Source organism: Lissotriton vulgaris, chromosome 2_1 (assembly GCF_964263255.1).
Source record: "Lissotriton vulgaris chromosome 2_1, aLisVul1.2, whole genome shotgun sequence".
NCBI classification, from domain to species: domain Eukaryota; kingdom Metazoa; phylum Chordata; class Amphibia; order Caudata; family Salamandridae; genus Lissotriton; species Lissotriton vulgaris.
Genome location: NC_141687.1, coordinates 1,014,959,767 through 1,014,979,319, shown reverse-complemented (window position 1 = coordinate 1,014,979,319; position 19,553 = coordinate 1,014,959,767). Strand labels below are relative to the sequence as shown.

General features: G+C 42.2%; 1 protein-coding gene across 2 annotated transcripts in view; it reads right to left on the bottom strand.

Annotated features, from left to right (window-relative positions):
- Positions 1–19,553, bottom strand: part of FAP (fibroblast activation protein alpha) — an 830,211-nt gene that overhangs the window by 594,304 nt on the left and 216,354 nt on the right. For both annotated transcript variants that reach the window (XM_086956603.1, XM_086956604.1), the window contains exon 8: positions 18,569–18,689. In XM_086956603.1, the coding sequence (XP_086812729.1) occupies positions 18,569–18,689 (121 nt within the window). The remainder of the gene's footprint in view (positions 1–18,568; positions 18,690–19,553) is intronic.

The window sequence follows — 19,553 nt, the reverse complement described above, 5'->3', positions numbered from 1 at the left end:
GTACTCCCAACATATTTTAACTTACAGGAACATTGCAAAACATAAACAGCATGATCTGTTTTGCAAGTAAATGTACCTTTAATTTTGATGTTCTCTAATTTAAAGGCATCCCTGTATTCTCTAGTGTTGCAACCGAACTTGCAAGCTCTGCATGAGCTGCATTTATAAAAACCTGTACGGTTGGAAAGCCAATTAGATGGTAAAACTACTTCTGGACTGGTCTTAACCAGAATATCCCTCATAGAGGGCGCCCTCCTAAACGTGATACACGGAATTTCATCCAATAAAGGAGCCAAAGTTATATCTGTTTTCAAAATTGGCCAGTTAGACTTAAGAATATTACGAATTTTACGTTCATGACTACTATAAGTAGTAATCAGTCTAACTTTCATTTCTTCCTTCGGTGAAATGACTTCAATACTAGAGGGCATATTTTCAACATCTGTATTCTGGTCTGGGGATTTTTTGTTTAAAATCATCTTTTTCAAAGCATCTTTTAAATCAATCTCTATAACCACGCCTCAAAAATCTCTGAAAATACTCATTGAAACATTTATCTAAATCATTATCATTGCTGCAAATGTGTTGGATTCTCACAAACTCCCCATGAGGGATACTTTTAATTAAGTGGTGGGGATGAGCACTAGAAGCATGAAGAATCGAATTTCCAGCAGTGCTTTTTCTGTGGAGTTTAGTCTGAATAGTATTGTTTAGAATATATACCTCCACATCCAAAAATTCCACTCTTTCATTACTAATAGTGGCAGTGAATTCCAAATTCAAATTATTGCAATTAATACTGTTCACAAATTTCTCTGCACTATCTTTAGTACCCTGCCAGATTATGAACACATCATCTATAAAACGCCAGAGATTAACAATTCCAGTGTCTGAGCCCCCCTAAACAACATCCCAGGCATGACAAAGGACACACTACTCCCACATGCGTAGCTGGGGGAGAAGCATGCACCCATCGCCACGCCCCGCAATTGTTGATATACTTCATTGCTGAAGAGAAAAAAATTGTTATGGAGGCATAATGATATCATCTTTATCAACATTGTATTGTGTTCATAAAACTTGATAAAAAGTGTTGAATAGCCTGTAAACCATCAGCATGTTTAATGGAAGTATAAAGAGAACAGATATCCATTACAATAAAGTAATAACTAGGATTCCAAATAACCTCTTTATGTTTACTCAATAAGTGGCCTGTATCTCTAATATAAGAAGGTAATAATTCCATGTGACTGTGCAGAAAAAAATCTACATATTTTGAAATAGGTTCCAATAAACTATTCTGAGCTGAAATGATGGGGCGCCCAGGTATTGGGGATACCCCTTTATGAACCTTGGGTAAAAGATATAAAATAGGGGTAATAGGGTGGTCATTCTTTAAAAACAAATACTCATTTTTTTAAATAAGACCATCCCTCTTCCACTGAGCTAACTGTTTATGTATAAGCTCTTTAACCTTATTCAATTCATTATATGATCCCTTCTTATAGCACAAATCATCATGTAATTGCCTTTCAGCTTCCAAAACATACATATCACGGGGCCACAAAACAATATTACCCCCTTTATCCACCTTGTTCACGATGATGTTACCATGGTTATTTATCTTACGCATAAGAGTAGAGTAACAAACCTCAGCGTAATTCCTGCATTTTTGTTTGCTAACAATGGATTTATTAAGGTTTTTCAAATCCTCTACCATGCGATCATTAAATACATCTATAGCATCCCTTGGCATCATCGGAACAAATGTAGAACGTGGGCTAAAAGGTTTGCAGCACTGCTACCACCTACTGCCCCCATAGATTCCAAGACTACCTGAGTAGACGCTTGGGAAGCATTATCAGGACTTGTTATTGCATGTACAGTTTTCAACACTGGGACATCAGAGGCTAACAAACTTTTACTAGGAAGGGAATCAGATAACACAGTACTTGCAATGCTAGTGACTTTATTTAATTTGTGGTATTTCATCAGTTTCAATTTTCCTATGAACTTAAATACATCAATTCGTGACTGGCTATACTTAAAATAATTTTTCGGGCAAAATGACAAGCCTAATGCCAAAAGCTGGGTCTCAGCTACACCAAGATTGAGGTCAGTTAAATTATTGACGGTGTTATCATTCATTGTACTTAAATCAGTAGTTTCATTTAAGTTGGTTGAGGGGCGCCTCTTCCTCTCTTCTTGTATGTGAAGCCTCCTCTGTTTCCTCCTCTCTTTGCGGCATTTATTTCTTTTTTGTCGTTTTTCACTGAGGGAGGAAACCATGACCTCAATGTTTGCCGCCTGTCTATCAATTTTTTTTCAATTTATAATCTTTATTCGGTTCTTAAAAAGACACCATAAAAGCACAAATACAAAATACACACATAAAAAGCTTTTAGTGTAACACATAAATAAATCACTAAATACGGGAGTCCTTAATTAAAATGTTCGTGCAATTTAACTCATCATGGGAACAGGCAAATGTCAGTGGTCAATTTTCTCTAGTATTTCTTAGTCTTATTGCTACACGAATAAAATTTATGGTGCAAAAGAGGGTATATGCATCCTCTGCTTCCTGTAGGAATCTCAGAGCCGTTCTTGCATGTTTAGGTTTTATGTCTTTCAGAATCCACACCAGGAACTTACGTCTAGGCATAGTATAAAATGGACACAATAGGACAAAATGAAGGGTATCCTGCGGAGACCTGTGGTCGCAGCCGCAGGTACCCTTCTCCGCCAGTGTGTGAGTAAACCCTGCCGGGACCGCAAGAATATGATGTAGCATGTTTAGTCTGAACCGTGTCATGACAAAGCGGTCCTGGGCGTTAAACATGACTCTTAAATAAGGTTCCATTCCATGCTTTGCTGTGAGTTCGTTATAGGTGGAATTTGTGGGTTTACAATTTTCTTTTTCTGCTCTTAATAGCTTGAGCTGTGCCAAGAAGAGGTTCTTTACCAATGATTTACTCTCAGGTGTTATAGAGTCTGGGGATGTGAAAAAGTTTGTGCAATCGATTTCGGCTAGGGATTTCTTTACATAGTTCAGCCAAGGGATGATGTCACCTTTATCTTTTTTGAGGCAGTCCTCGATGATTTGTCTTGTGAGGGCGGCCTCTGGGTTAGTCCATATTTTGACCCATGCCAGGAGGGGTTTAATTTTGATTTTATCTTCTATGAAGAGTGCTCCTAGTTCTTCATGGATTATGTGGGCCGATACACTCTGAGGGACCTTCAAATTCTCCTCATGAATTTGTTTTCTTCAGTCTGTATCAGCTGGGCTTTACAATCCAAGAAGCCCCACACTTCTGCGCCATAGGAGACTTTCGCGCAACAAATTGCCCTGTAAAGGTTCAAGATTTGTTCCGGGGACCATTTTCCCAGTCTTTGCCCGTATCCCATGATAGCTCCTACTGAAGCTGCAAGCTTCGTAGAATGTTTTTCGACCAAGGGTTTAAAGGTGAGGTGATGATCGAATAGTACCCCCAAATACGAAAAGGTCTGGACTTTGTCGATTTTGTGTGACCCAATGTGAAAGGAAAAAGATCCTTTTGTAGGTTTTCCGACGGACATGATATAGGATTTTTCCAGATTAGTTGCCATGTCTAGTTTGTCCATAAATCTAACAAACCCATCAATCAGTTTTTGCAGGCCTAGGGGGGTTCTAGCAAGCAAAACCGCGTCATCGGCGTATAATAACACAGGTACCGCACGATGACCGATTTGGGGTGAGTCCACCTTGAGATTAAGCAGGTCTTCTTCCAGCGAGTTAATGTAAATGGAGAACAAAAAGGGTGCAAGGATACATCCTTGCCTTACTCCACTTGTGCAAGTGAAGGGGTCGGTCTTCTTACCCTCTTGGCTGTACCTTACACTTGCAGTGGTGTTCCGGTGGAGATTTTGCAAGGTGTCCACTAGCGGTTGGTCCACTCCTAGTTCTACTAACATGCTCCAGAGCTTTCTCCTATTTACACGGTCGAAAGCCGCTGAAAGGTCCATAAACCCCATGTGAATGGACCCCTTTCCAGCGATGGTATATTTGGCTATCAGGAGGTAAAGATTTAAACATTGGTCAGTAGTGGATCTGCCTTTCCTGAAGCCGTATTGCATTTCTGAGAGGATTTGGTGTTCCTCGGCCCAATCTTGCAATCGCTGTAGGATGACTCGCCCTAGAACTTTTGCGGTCACGTCTATAAGCGATATGGGTCGGTAGCATTGGGGGTCATCGTGGTTCCCTTTCTTATAAATTGGGACTATGGTCGCCGTTGACCAGGACTGGGGTAGACCTGCCACCACCGCCTCATTTAAAACCCTGGTGAGTAACGGTGCCCACAAGTCAGGTTGACTCAGGTACAGGTCTGGTGGGATTCCGTCCGGGCCCGGGGCCTTATTTTTACTTAGTCCAGTTATTCCCCTTTTGACTTCTTTCAAAGAGAAGTCTAGCTTTGCCGGCTGATGTTTCCTCGATGTATCCCCCAGGGCTAGGTGATTTGAGTGGTTATATAGGCTCTGGAAGTGGGTCTGCCATTGCTCCGGTAAGATGATGTTTGTGATTTTTGGAGCCCCTTGGTCCTGGAAGCAAGGGGAATTAATCACTTTCCAGAAGCTAACAATGTCTTTTCTTTCGGCGGCATCCCTTAAGTCCTCCCAGGCCTGGTTTTGTAGATTTGCTTGCGTTTTTTCAAGGCCTTTTTATACTCCGCTCTGCTCTTTGTCACCCTGATCTTATCCCTTGGTTTACAGTGGAGGCTATCCTTCAGTTCTTTAAGCGCCTTGGTGCAGTTCGCATCGAACCAGCGGGGATTTGAGTTCATTTTATTAGATCCCGTGGTCGTTAGTGAATTATTTACGTGTTGTGCGATTTCTTCGAAAGCCTTGACCACCCGGTCCCCGCATATACTTGGGTCTAAGCATTTGTCAATTGCATCTGAAGCATCTATTAGTAATTTTTTATAAAAACTGACCCCATCAATTTTTGCCCATTTAATTCTTCTTCCCTGATCCACAGCTTTTTCAACGGTGTCAGGTTTCTTTGGGCATGTGTTAAAATCAAAACCTTCGGTTGCAATAAAGACCGGGTTATGATCACTAAAACTGCTGGCCTCTATTTTAGTGTTGGTAATGTTTCTTTTTAGGATGGGCGAGACTAAAATAAAATCAATGTAGGAGTGGCACCCTCTTCCTTTGTACGTTGGTGTCAGTTCTCCTAGTTCGCCCAATGCCACAAGGTCTAGCGTTTGGGTTAAGTTGTTCCTTTTCGTTAATCTCTCCAAATCCCATCCCTCTTTTGTATGTGCAAAATGTGGGCCTTTCATTAAAGTGCATCTTGACCAGTCTTTATTAAAAGGTTTTAGTTTGAGGCATAAATGACAGTTAAAATCTCCCGTTAGTATTATGCTCGGTTCATTTGGTGTCTTGTGTAAAAGGTTTAAGTTTCTTAAGCATTCCTCTAATTCAGAAATGGCTTTTCCCCTCTCCATCAGTGCTGGGGCGTTGTACCAATTAACTAGGAAAAGGGTTATTCTTGCTGAGGTGAACCTTAGAACTTGTAGGTTATGTGAGGCCCATTTGATGTTACTCCAGGTGCCCTTAATGTCTAGGTTGACATATATGGCCAGACCCCCACTTGCTCTCCCAGAGGTTACTTTTTTGGCTGGGACACAAAAGCTTTTGTATCCTTCCAGGCTGTAGTCATTTAATTCGAGAGCCCAAGTTTCCTGCAGGCAAATGATTTGGAATTTTTTGATGTAGCTCAGCCATTCCTGTGATTCGAACTTGGCCGCTAGTCCTGCAATGTTCCAGGATGCTATTAGTAGATTTGCTGGCGTCATTTCTTTAGTGGTCCTTTTTGGTTCATCTGGTAGGGGCATAACCTGTTTGCTTGTTTCTGTTAGGGTGGCATTGTTGGAATGAGTGTCGCTAAGAATATTTGGTGGGTTTATCCCTTTTTCTCTTCCAAGGCTGGTATTCGGAATTTTGGTGTATCCTCCTCTGTCGGGCACGTCAACTGTTTCATTGTCCATCCCTTTTTCCCTTCCTGTTAGTGGTGGATTTTCCACCTTCAACCTCTCAGTCTTGGGGGACTGATTGTCCCATCCCTGTCAATCGACCTCTTCCAGCGCACCGAATCTGTTCCAGTGTGCATATTGCATTAGGGAGGAGTCGTAGTTTGGCATGGCAAAGTTTGGTCTTTGCCATTGTGGTGGGCCATAGTGGGTACCAGGATATGGTAAGTTATTAGGGAAGGTTCTGTTGTTCTGCCTGATTCTTTGGGGTGCAAAGGGATAGAAATAAGACAAGTGTACCGGGTGGATCTGTGGTCGGGTATAGCTAGGGGGGCATTACAGATAAAATTAACTGCGTCCATATCTCTAAAGTTTATCGTAATTATATCCCCTGCTATGGTCTTGGTGCCTTTGCCAATCCACTCCCCTCTTCTTACAGACAAGATTTCCCCAAAAACATTGGGGGGCAAGGGTCTGTGTATTTGTAGCCACTGTGCGCATTTATTTTTCAATTCTATTTGTGTTTCCCGTTGGCCTTCCCTTAGAGGTGGAACTCCTGTTAACACCACTACATAGGGCAGTGCTTCAGGCGGGAGGTTAATTGACCTAAAGCGAGTAGATGTTTTGTTTTCTTTAGTTGTTGCAGTGGGCGGAGGCTTTGGGTTCACGTTGGGAGTTTGGACGTTGTTTGCTTCCAGCGTTTGGGGAGGTCCTGGGTTTGATTTGTTGTTTTCAGTAGTTGTTTTTTTACTGCTTTTCCCTCTGTCTGGTGTAGAGGAAACCTTTTGCTTATCTTTAATACTTTTTTGACTGGCTCTGTTTGGGGTTTTTGTGGGCGCATCAGGGATCGTAGGGACCTTGTCCTTAGTTTGGCTATAGGATGTAACGTCGGTCTGTTTTCTTAAACCGCCTTCTTGCCCTGGTTGGGTTTTTGTGCCATTCCCTCTGTTGTTTACAATTGAGGTTAGTCTGTCTATTTTAGCTATGAGGGGTTTTAGCAGCACAGTAATGGAGTGTTCGAGATCCGTTTGAAGGTCAGCCACCATGTTGGTGATCCAACACGGTATTCCCGAGGCAGGTGGGTTTATTGGTGTAACCAGGTTGTGATTTCTAGTTTTTGAGGATCCTTTTTTCCCCCCACGTTTAGGGCCTTCCTTGTGCAGATTTTTCTCAATGCTGCAGGGAGCGTTAATATGGTTGTGTGTTTGTACAACAGATCTCTCGCTACGAATATCTGCAGAGACGTGCGCACAAGGTAGGTCAGCAAAAGAAGAGGGAGAAAGGGGCAAGCTGGTGTCGAATTCCTCTACCAAATCTCGAGAGGCCTCGGTCAGGTTAATGAGGGATTCCTGGGTTTCCTGAATAATTGTCACGGGTGCTAGTGACATTCTTCTTTCAGTATCTGCGATGGCATTTGACACTGCCCCTATTGTTTGTTTGAGCATTTTGTCAATCGCAGTCAGTGTTGGTAATGGCGGTGGAGGATCCGTTTTATTTTTTGCGCTCGATCTAAAAGTGGGCATCTTGGGCTTCTTGGTGGTCTTCCTCATAATCTGTAGTGCTAAATACAGATGGTAGATTTTGCTAGAGCAGGTATAACCGACTAGAAGCCTGGTTCAAGAGTTGTAAAGTACGATTTTTCAGGCCTCTGAGAGCCACAGAGGGCCCGCCCTTTACCCGGGCTTCGCTCGGCGTCCCGCTCGCGTCCCGCTAAGCGGTAGACTGCTAAATATAAGGAGGTTGTGCAAGCAGGGGGCGTGTCTTCCTGGGGGCGCGCCCGTGCACACCTGTGCAGCGCAGGGACTCCTGGTCTTATGAGTCCCTGCGGCGCGCTCCCTCGATGTTATCTCGGTGCTCCTCCTCCTGGGACAGACCCAACAGCGTGAGTGCTCTCCCAGCCTCGACCCCACGCCACTCACCGCGCAGCAGCGCCCGCGAAGCGGGTGCTGCAAGTTGTAGCGTTGCGGGAGGGCGGTCAATCCCTCCTGGGACACAGGGAGGCCGGGTGTCAGCAAAAGGCGAGGGTAGAAAGTCTAGAAAGCCTAACGGCGACAACAGCAACAGTCTGGTAAGTACAGAGAATCCCGCTGGAGGCTACACAGTTTCCCGCTTAAGTAGGCTGGACAAGCAGGGGGCGTGTCTTCCTGGGGGCGCGCCCGTGCACACCTGTGCAGCGCAGGGACTCCTGGTCTTATGAGTCGCTGCGGCGCGCTCCCTCGATGTTATCTCGGTGCTCCTCCTCCTGGGACAGACCCAACAGCGCGAGTGCTCTCCCAGCCTCGACCCCACGCCACTCACCGCGCAGAAGCGCCCGCGAAGCGGGTGCTGCAAGTTGTAGCGTTGCAGGAGGGCAGTCAATCCCTCCTGGGACACAGGGAGGCCGGGTGTCAGCAAAAGGCGAGGGTAGAAAGTCTGGAAAGCCTAACGGCGACAACAGCAACAGTCTGGTAAGTACAGAGAATCCCCGCCTGTCTATCATAAACCCCGACTCCTCGGAAGGGGTAAAACCACTCATTAGAGAAGATTGCCCAACCATAGCACTCATTTCATCCGAATAAATACTACTCAATAAAGAGCTCACATCAGTGTCCGAGCTTTCAGAGTTTTTTCCATTTGTACTACAGGCAAGGTAGAAGTGGTTTTCAATGAGGCCTTGACCGTTAATGTCTGACTTTTGGCATTATCAAACTTTTTCGAAAAAGTAAAGATACGGCCCTGTTCATAATCTGCTCGATCCCGAGCGAATTTGAAAACCTTTCGTGTCTTGATGGTATTTTCATGCTTTTCTAGGCGCTTTTTAATCTCATCCCTTGTTTTAGCAATCATTTCTTTATGTTCCAGTTCGTCAAGGTCTTTATTGAAAGCATCAATCTGGCACATGATATCAAGTCTGTCAATCTCTGCATACTTGATGAGGATGCACACCATGTTCATTGATGCCTCTAAATTATTCGAAGCCCATTCCTTTAGCATGAGAGGGTTGGGGTTCTCAAAAGATGGAGCAATGAGAACCCTCAACCCTCGTGGCACCCTTCCAACCTCTTTGTATTTCTCTAGAGACTTTTTCTCCCACCATTTAGTGAGCGCTATTCTTTGTAGCTTTTCCAATTTCTTAAGTTTCCCTTTGACGTCATCTTGATCTGATGAAACCACCACATTTTTGTCTGTAATTACAGTATCCGGTAAATTTAAAAATAAGACATCCGCTACTAACTCGCGGTCTCTAAGCATGTCGGCTGCCATTGCTAACAAGCAAAAGAACTGTTCACGGAGAAACAAATATTAGCATGTCTTGGGAAAAAAAACAATCCATGTATTTAAAGTCCCCAAATATAAATCACGCAATCTCCTCACCCGCTATAGCCTTCGAGTGTAGTCGCGCCAAACACGGATCTCCTCCGATCCTGCCCTGAAGATTACCAGGAGTCACACAACTCCAAACAAACTCCGGGTTGTCAACGAAGTCAATCCGCCAAGGCGTTCCACCACCTGCTTTCCTTCCGGGGCCGCGGGGGGCTGGACGAAATACTCCTTCCGAGTCAAACAAAATATCGCAACGTGATACAAACTGAAAACATAGATAGTACACACTCCTCCGACAGTTCCATAAACATGGATGATGTCATCAGTGATGACATCAGTTATGTCATTTGAGATGTCATCAGTGATATCATGAGTGATGTCACTGACCATGTCATGAGTGATGTAATATGTGACGTCATTAGCGGGTGCATTGCGGGCGCGCGATTTATAGTTAGCTGAACTAACTATGACGGGGGAATTTCAAAGGTAAAATGACAAGCTGACTATAATTGGTGTGAAACCTATGTTTTTTTCTGTGAATTTCAGAGGTTTTTAAAATGCTAATTCCTAATTATAACGTGTGTGAAACCTATGTTTTTTTCAGTGAATTTGCAAGGTTTTTAAATGCTAATTCCTAACTATAACGTGTCTGAAACCTATGTTTTTTTCAGTGAATATATATATATATATATATATATTCACTTAAAAAACCATCGGTTTCAGGCCTTATATAGTTAGGAATTAGCATTTAAAAAAACGTTGAAATTGCTCCTATATAGTTAGTTGTACTAACTATATTTCGCGCACCCGCAATCCACTGCTGATGATGTCACATATTACATCATTGATGTTTGAAAGTTGGGGACAGTTGTCATCTGGTGCTGCTACGATGAAGGTTAATGAACCCACCGCTCCTCGAAGTCTGCATATGGCTATTTATTACTATCTACTTCATCAATTTGGTGATGAGCAGTTGAAAGGAAGAACCTAGCATTCCTCACTACAAGTCAGATTGTCAAGTACAGTGGAACAGATGTCTCTAATGGATCCAGAGCGAACGCCAACGAGCTGTGTTGTCATTTCTCAGGGGGACGAACATTCTCAGAAAATATGTTTTTCCCAGGTATGAGAGCATGTCCTATCAGCGTTTTGAGATAAATATTTGAGGATGTTGACTGCTGCGTTAAGCGCATAAGCTGTGGCACTCACGTACACATTAGAGAAAGCCACTCACTGCCCTCAGCCAGAATTCTATAGACTGTGGTGCACTCGCGCAACATCGGTAAAGGCGGCTTTCGGCGTATCTGTGTGTTCCCGAATCATTGCCACGCAGCCTCCACACAGAGGGGATGTTGCCATTAGATGTGGCTTTTTGGTGCCCCAGCTTGTTGCATCAGCTGACGCAATGTAGGTGCCAGCTTGTTTTGGGTGTCATTCTAACAGTCAACCAGGATTAAAGCAATTGGTTGTATTTATGTGAGCGTGACATCGCATTGTCCACGCAAAGGAGATGCCATTGTTGGTTGGAAAGATTCAAAATGAACAACTGCGTTTTATTGAAGGAGATTCTAGTCAGCGATGCACGCTCATGCAAGACTGGCGTGTTGCTGTACATTAATGATGGAGATCCTATCTATTCAGTGACACACACACTAGTACTAGACTGGCATGTTGCTGTTCTACATGTATAAACAGTGACACGCACACTAACAGGGTTTGGGAGTCTAGTCAGTGACATGCACACTTTTTCAGAATCGGTGTGTTGCTGAATCATAAATGTTAACTGTGACACACACACTAAAGCAATTTGGTTGTGTTTACATTCGTATTTGGAATGCCTCGAGTGTCAAAGCTGGAGCTGTGAAAATTAGTCACACACACTATTTATTTGTGGTCTTCAAAGCAACAGCTTTCAAAACAGTGACAATTGGAATATTTTTTTCAAAACTGACTACTGTGCTTTTAAACATTGATAGTGTTTTTGGGTTAGGTGGTAAAACGTCTTTTATTTATTCACCTACGTTGTTTTTGTTTCTCTTTGTGAGTTTTTGGTTATTTTACGAAATGCAGTCAATAAATGACCCTCCACCCTTTTCGCAATCCCCAGGTGAGCCACCTATTAAATAGACAACTTGCTTTGTTTCTAAATATTTGGGGGCTATAGGAGGGAAGAGATATTGTCCGAAAAAGGAAAGATTTCTTTTAGAACATAATTTAGGTTTCGGAGTGTAAGCTGTTTATGAACATTTTAACTTTAGTACAAGAAGGATCTGATGGAGAGGAGGAATTAGATGAGTATGAGGAGGCAATACAAAATCAGGAGAAGCAGTTTGATGTACAACCAAGCTTAATTGTCAAAAGACTTAAGTTTTTTACAAGAGAGTAGCACCAGGAGGAGTTGGTAGATTTGTACATGGCTGTGTTATGCATATGAGTGGCGGACTTCTAAGCAGATCACTGTGCACTTTTTGCTTATTTGCCCCTTGTACTTGTATCTCTGTATTGCTTACCTTAAACCCCTTTTACAAAAATATTCTGTGTCTACTGTTAAAACTGCTGTGAGGTTTTTATTTGCACTTGATGTACCGGATGTGTGTTTTTTTACTGCGATTTTTATTCTGAAATCCGTGTCCGACAGGAAAAGTATGGAATTTATAACCCAACTGTGAATGTACTGTTTCCCGTAAATTTAGCTGCTATTGCCGATTTGTTACCTCTCCCTTCCTTGTGATTGCACTGAATTTCTCATTTTTAAAACTTTTTAAAATTTTATAGCTGATATGTAATTTTGATGTAATTTCTTGTGTGCTTTTATGATTGTTTTTCAAATGATCAAATAAAGCTTTTGAACTGAGTGGCGGACTGTGAATTTGAGGACTTTACTAGTCAACTTTTTAGTGGCCAAATAGTGGTCATGTGTTGGGACAAAAAAGTGCAGAAAAGTTACTAACTTATAAGAGTCCATCATTAGTGGAAACAATAGATATTGTCAAGAGTATTGCGATTTCCCACAAGGCATCAAGAGAATTAGTGAACAAAGAAGACGTTGGTGCGCATGCAGTGTCTGACAGTGGTGTGAATAGTCACACTAGATCGACTTTTCAAAAAAAGAAATGTGAATTCCCAAAGGGGGATAAGAATCATTTTTTAACCAAAGAAAGCATATGTTTCAGATGTGGGTTTTCTCAACATTCAAACATGGGGCGGCTGTGCACTGCAAAGAATGCTACATGCAAAATTGGAAAGAATAAAATATTTGGTGCTAGTCATTACAGATCCAAAGAATCTGAATGTAGAGATCCGTACACTGATATTTGTATTGACTGGAAAGTTCTAAAGTTATTGGTTGATTCAGGTGTGAAGGTGACTAACATTACTGAAGCTTGTTTTAAGGGTACATGAACCAACAAAGAGATAATGTCAACAGACATGTGCCCAGTATCGTATGATAACAAGAGGGTTGAGTTTTTGGGGTATTTTGAGACCACACTACAGTTTAAGGAGAAACTTATCTGGGGAAAGGTTTTTGTTGAAAGGGCTCAACATTTTGTATTGGAGCCACCAAGGTTTATTTGGGATGACTGAGTCCAGGTAAGGAGGACCAAGTTTCGTTAGCAAGGGATACTTAGTTAGAAGTAAACAACATATGGATCAACAAATTTTCCAACGTTTTTGAGGGAAAGTTGGGTAGAATTAAGGGCTAACAGCATAAAATTAAGGTTCAGGAGGATGTGATACTAGTCTAGCACAAGCTGAGGAACGTGTCTTTTAGAATCAGGGAAAAGTTAGCAAATGTGCTTGACAAAATGTGCATAGAGGGAGGTCATTGAACCAGTAGAATCATCATTGTGGTGTTATCACACCGTTCGAGTATGGTTAGGGTCGAACATGTCAGAAGGTTTGCGGTAAAACCGTATATCTAAGTATTGGAATGTTATGGGTTGGCAGGTCAGGCAGTTGCCTCTGAGATGGTAGGCAGGGTCCTGGCAACCAGCATTGAAGGAGTAAATGCTTGATTTCACCTAGTTAACTCTGAGGTCCGAAATTGGGGCTAATCTGGCAAATATGTGTGCTATGTCCAGGGTAATTGTGTGTATGTCCTGTAGATATAGGAGCAAGACGTCGGCGTAGAGCAAAACCAAGTGCTTTCCATCTCCAAGTACTACTTCCCCGACCTGTCCATCTGTGTGGAGGGCAGCTGCTAGCGGTTCAATGGGCAGGGAAAAGAATAGGGTTGACAATGGGCAATCTTTGAAATCCTCAAACCCACCATTCAGATTCCTCGCTCTACCCAATGGGTTAAAATTTGATTCCTACATAAACTCAACAAATCCGGGACAAACTTAATATTTCCTGAGAATTCTTCAAATACATGCAAGTTTGGGCTAACATGAATGCTGACAAGTTAGTATCAAACTGCCTAATTGAGGGAGCTCTACAAATAAACGTGGGATATTATCAGATCTTTATTAAAGCAATGGATGAACGGTTATCTGGGTGGGTGGAATAATGGACAGGATTGCTAGGTGGCAAAATTAGCCCATATCTGTTAATCTATTCTGATACTTTGATATTTAAAAACTTATTTTCGGCATTAATGTTTCCGCATCACTATTTAACCAAGCAATACATTAAAAGTCACAAATGATAAAATAAATAAGTAACACATGTACAATGTTCAAAGTGCATTAGACTATTGCTCTCATGTCACAGATAATTAGGTTCCGTAATATAATGACAATAACAAAAATTCTAGAATTCCAGCTGGGATAAAAAAAACTCGTACAAGTACTGGCTAGGAGATGAGAAAATCTGCATATATGCAATTATCAACTGCAATTTAAAATTAGTACATTTTAAACTTTTGGGGTTTACTCCTAATGTCCCACATATGTTTTAGAAATTTGGCTAAAGAGCAAGCAAATATAGAGCTAGCGTTTGATCTTAATATTCGTAAAGCTGATCGATGCTTGCATGTGCCCAGCAACTTACAAATTGGTTTAATTAAATTGGCTCTAGGAAGCGCATATGCTGTACAGGCAAAGACTATATAAGCAATAGATTAAGTAGCAATGTTGCAAGCATAGCATAAATGAGGTGACAGCAGGTTGTGGTGCCAACCACTTTAAAGGTGGGGTACCAATCCTAAATTGGATGTAAAGCTTCCTATTGTTCGGTACCTGGATAATTTCTAGATAGTGTTCTAATGTGCTAACCGATTTGAAATCCAAGAACTCAGTGGTAAGCCTCACACAGGCTGAATTATTAATCTCTGTTTGTGCCACCCACTCCCAGTAACATAATGTCACCAGATCTTTGGAGGGGAGTGAGGCAGGGATAGAGATGCCTCGCGTTTCTCACAACCTGATGGCGGACAACAAATTCTTTACAGTGCTTATCCAAGCTATCTTATTAAACTTATCTAGAGTACTAACTTCCATTAGCACATAGGCATAGGGGAGCAGTTCAGGCGAAGACCTAATTCTCTTCCAGAATAACAAGGGATGTATCTTGGCCTTGGCCGCAATGGATTTCCTGCCCATGTCCAGCTTTAATGGGAGCAGTGGGGTGCTCGGGGGCAAAAGAACCATACTCCTTAAAAGCTAATGTTTGGTTCTAAACAGATTATTTATTTTAGTGAACCCCCACAGTTCAGCTCCATATAGGGCAGTGCTTACAGCTTTCAAATTGTAAACCTGAAGGGCAGCCACAATTGCTTTACTGGTCAATGTGCAATGTTCCTTAAAAAGTGCACAAACTATTTGCTTGTGCTTCAAGGACATCTTCGTTACATGTCGTTTCCCTGACATGTAGTCAGATAATTTATTACCCATATAATCAAAGGTTTTTACCCTCTCTAGTAGAAGAATGCCTAGAGTGGGCCTCCTCCTATAGGAATTATGGGGATTAATCACCATATAATTAGTCTTCGACGTGTTGATCTCTACTCCACGCAAAGCGCAGAAATCCTTGAACCGACTAAGTAACTACTGAAGACCCCCTGGTGTTTTAGATACTAGCAGGGTATCGTCTGCAAATAATAGAGTCACAATTTTTTCTCCCCCTAGCATGGGAGGATCTGAAAGTTGGAGAGACAAGAATTTGACCACATTTTTAAGATAAAGGGAAAAAACCTTTAGTGCCAAAACGCTCCCCTGGCGAACTCCCCTGTTGATGTTAATTGGGTCAGTAAGCTGGCCTTTGTCCCCGCAATTCACTCTAGCAAACTTAGCCTCATGGAGACAAATGATTAAAGATAGAGGGGCATATTACCAAGGGGGGCGATAGGCAATTATCGCCGGTTTAGCGGCTGTTTTCGGCTGCTAAGCGGCGATAATTCTATCGCTATATTAGCAAGCTGTCGCTAACTGATGTTGGCGACAGCTTTTAGGCGATAGCGAGCGGTTTGGGGCCCGCTTTGCATTTCAGCGATATTTATCGCTAATGTCATGCAAAGTGGGCGTACCCAACCTGTTAGCGACTGAGAGCAGTCGCTAACGTCACTATCACCTATCAGCAAGGTGGACGTAACAATGGAAATATTCCCGCTATCGCCAAAAACTAACGCCTGCTCAGACCAGTTCTTAGCCATGTTATCCAATGGGAGGTGGATAACATGGCTAAGAGCATTTTGTCGCTAATACGTGAATATAGCTGTATTCTCAGTGATATTCACGCTATCGCCGGAAAAATTATCGCTTTGGAGATAAGCATTGCTAATAGCACGTTATCTCAGCGATAATTTCTGGCGATGCTTAGCGATAAAAAAAATTGTTGCTAAGCCTAGATAGCAATAAATATCGCTACTTCTTGGTACTATGCCCCAGAATCTCCTTAGGCATCTCCTATTTCGGGTAGCACATCCCATAACTTGCATCTTGGAACCAAATCAAAAGCTGACTTTAAATCAATAAAGACATCATACAAGCTTCCTTTACCAATGACAATTTTCCAAAATTAAAGAAGGAAGCGAAGCACCTGATCAATTGTGCCAGCCTTCTGTCTAAAGCTAGCTTGGTAGAATGTTAAAATGTTGTTGTCACTTAGCCACTCCTAGATCTTGGAAAGAGCATAGAATATGCTAATCTTATATCATTTTTTTTAAAACAAGGACCTAATGAGTGCCCTGGAAGGGAATATTGAACTTATTGTACCAAATTAAATTGAGTATCCCTAAGGTTTAACTTTGCTGGTGTGATACATTCTGCTAATCATGATTTTTGTCTCAAAATAAAACGTAACTCGTGGGTGAACTTTGTTTATAAATAACAAATAAATAAATCATACGTTCTTATATAGCGCCTTTCACCGTAAGGTCTCAAGGCGCTTGCTTTGGGAACCCGTCCTAGCCTTTCCCTGCGAGATTTCCCCTACTGGGCACCCCCACGGCAAAGACCAGGCATCCCATCGCGGTGGGGCCGTAGTGGAGATTAGGCAAGCTATTGCCCAGAGTGTGAACCCACGATTCGAGTAGGGACCGAGGCGAGAATTATAGAGTCCGTGGACATTTTGAGCTCAAGGCCCTGCCGTGTCAGGGATTGAACCCTGGTCCCGGGTCTGACATCTGCATCAGGGACTGCCTCCTCTAACCGGTGAGCCACACTTCTCTTTATTACCAAAATCTGCATGTCACTGGATTTATTGAGCCTTTTTCTGAATGTAGATTTTGTCAGGTTGGACCTGCCAACATATGATAGGGGTTCAAGCAATTGTGCATCTGATAATTACCAAGGGCCATAATACAGAAATGCCCCAGGGGTACAATGGGTGTTTGTGTCCACTTTGTACACCATCTTGGCACTTTGATATTACAGAAGGGGTCACAAATGCTTGTGCAGCCTCTTCCGTAATACAGATAGCGCTGGCGCACATGTAGCACCAACACTATCATTTGAGGGTGTTCCCTCTTGCATGGGGGTGTGGCCTCATGCAAATGAGGGAATATCCGTGCCTCTGTCCATGCGCTGTATTAACAACGTGGGCCTAGAGGCAAATATGCCTTTAGGAGGTGCACCTTCTGAAGGCAACCCTCCAGAGGGATAAAGGGAGTCCCAAAGACCCCCCAGACTTCTCCTTGCAGGTGGACGCAGCCTCTCGCTACACCTGCCTGCAAGGGGATCTCTGATCCCTCCTAAAAGTGCAGGCGGGTTGCCACCTGCACAGAGAAGCACAGAGTTGCTTTGAAAAAAATGCTCCATATTTTTCTTGAATGTGCAGCCCTGAGGGCAGGGCGAGTTTGTGGCTGTTCTGATGGTAGTGCATTCAACATAATAGGGCTCACTTTCCCGTTTTCACCTGGCGCAACTTCTTAAAGGTGTGCCGCGGCATGAACAGGAACAATTCCCCTCTCTCTAATAGGGGCCCAGGTGTGCTAAATTTGGATCACTTGCAATTGCGTTCTCTGCGCAAACAGATTGCTAGCCTTCAGCCCACTTGTAGTGTTAGATGATACTGTAATGTCTTGAGATTCCAGATATTAGTCGGACTGCAGTGTTTTTGACCATCGTAATGATAAATATATTGTTTAGGGTCTACTAGACAACTAGCATTAGAGAAATTCAGCCTAGTTTTATCCAGGGCGTTTACAACTGGTAAGTCCAGGTTGCTGTCAATGAATAATAGGAGTTGCTTGAGAATGTATAATATGCCTAAGCATTTCCAGACACTGTACATATAGGTCTCTAGTGAAAGAATAGTATCCACATAGATGCCCAAATTGCATACAGCCTTGGTGGGAGATGGACGGTGGCAGTAGTCTGTCAACCAAGGCAAAGGGGCATTTGTGTAAGCAATACCACAGTCCTCGATGGGTTCTACTCCAGGAAGTGTGAAGCCATCCACCAGAGCATCAAAGTGAGACAGTAGGATAATGGCTTTTCAACCTGTTCTGAGTCAAAGTCATCAAGAGCCCGACCTAATATGTAGCAGGTAGTGGAGATTATTCGGATTGAATAAGACCACCAGTTTCTGTGCTGGTGCCTGGCCCAACCTCAACTTGAAAAGTACCCATGATGTTATTACCTTCGACAAATTGTTGGAGCTGTGTAAATCATAACTTTTCCAGTAGTTTGCTTAGATATTGCAAAAGGAAGATTAGTCGAATATTATTGAGATCATGAGAGTCAAGTGTATGTCAAAGGTAAAGTGGATCGAATGAATCCCTGGTGATGGTATTAAAACTGAACACATTATTTACTAAGAATACATAACTTCACATACATTGCCTTAATTTGATAGAATTAGAATAAATAGGTTACCTTCATACACCCAGTCAGGAATTCCATTAAATATTTCATTTTCTTTTCCATTAAACGTAACTTGTATAGCTGCTTCATCTGGGTTCTGCTTATAATATATATTGTTTCCATACACATATGCCTAGCAAAGAAGGGTATTCTATTAGTGCTTATCAAATTTTAATCCAAAATTACAGCACATTATATAGCTAATAAAGCCAACACTATACCTTAGCCTAAACATTTGACTACATGGTCATTTGTCAACATCTATACCATGGCTTTTAAGAAGATAAAATCCATCCAGTAATCATGAGCACGGGCCACTTTCTGTTGATCACGCCCTCTCATTGGTAAAAAAGTGCTGCAATAGGCTCCAAAAATGGCTTTACTCAATGACAACACCATGTTCCATTTTAACATTATACATTTATGCAAAGTCAAAGATATGAATGAAGTTGATTATCAAAGCAAGTTTCTTTTTTTAACAAGGAAGCACCTGTGCCAGGCAGATAAACTTCACCTCTCTAACACCAATGACCCACATAATGTTGAGACGATTCGAAATTTACAACTACCTCAGTAGGTGGCAAAAAGCAACAGTAAGGTAAAAGAACATGGTTTTAAAATCCACATTACATTAACAAAGAAGGTCCCTGCCAGTGTTTCAAAGAATTGGATAGTACTAAGCATCAGCATGGTACTAATTCGTATTTAATGAAATGCAAGCAAAAAATGTCTGTGAGGCACCAATGAAAAAGGACCTTTCGCAGAGGGAAAATAGATATGATGGTAGGAGCAAGATGAATATATACAAATACAGCTTAATTAATGTATAACTATTACACCAAACAAGCTGATGAATCAGGAACAGTTAGGTCGAAAAAGGTACATAAAAACCATGAAAATGGCCAACCAAAAGAACAGTGTTGCAGAGGCAGAGCAGAGGAGAAAAACTGATTGTATGATAGAGCACAAGAATACGAGCTTTGAATTATTGTGATGA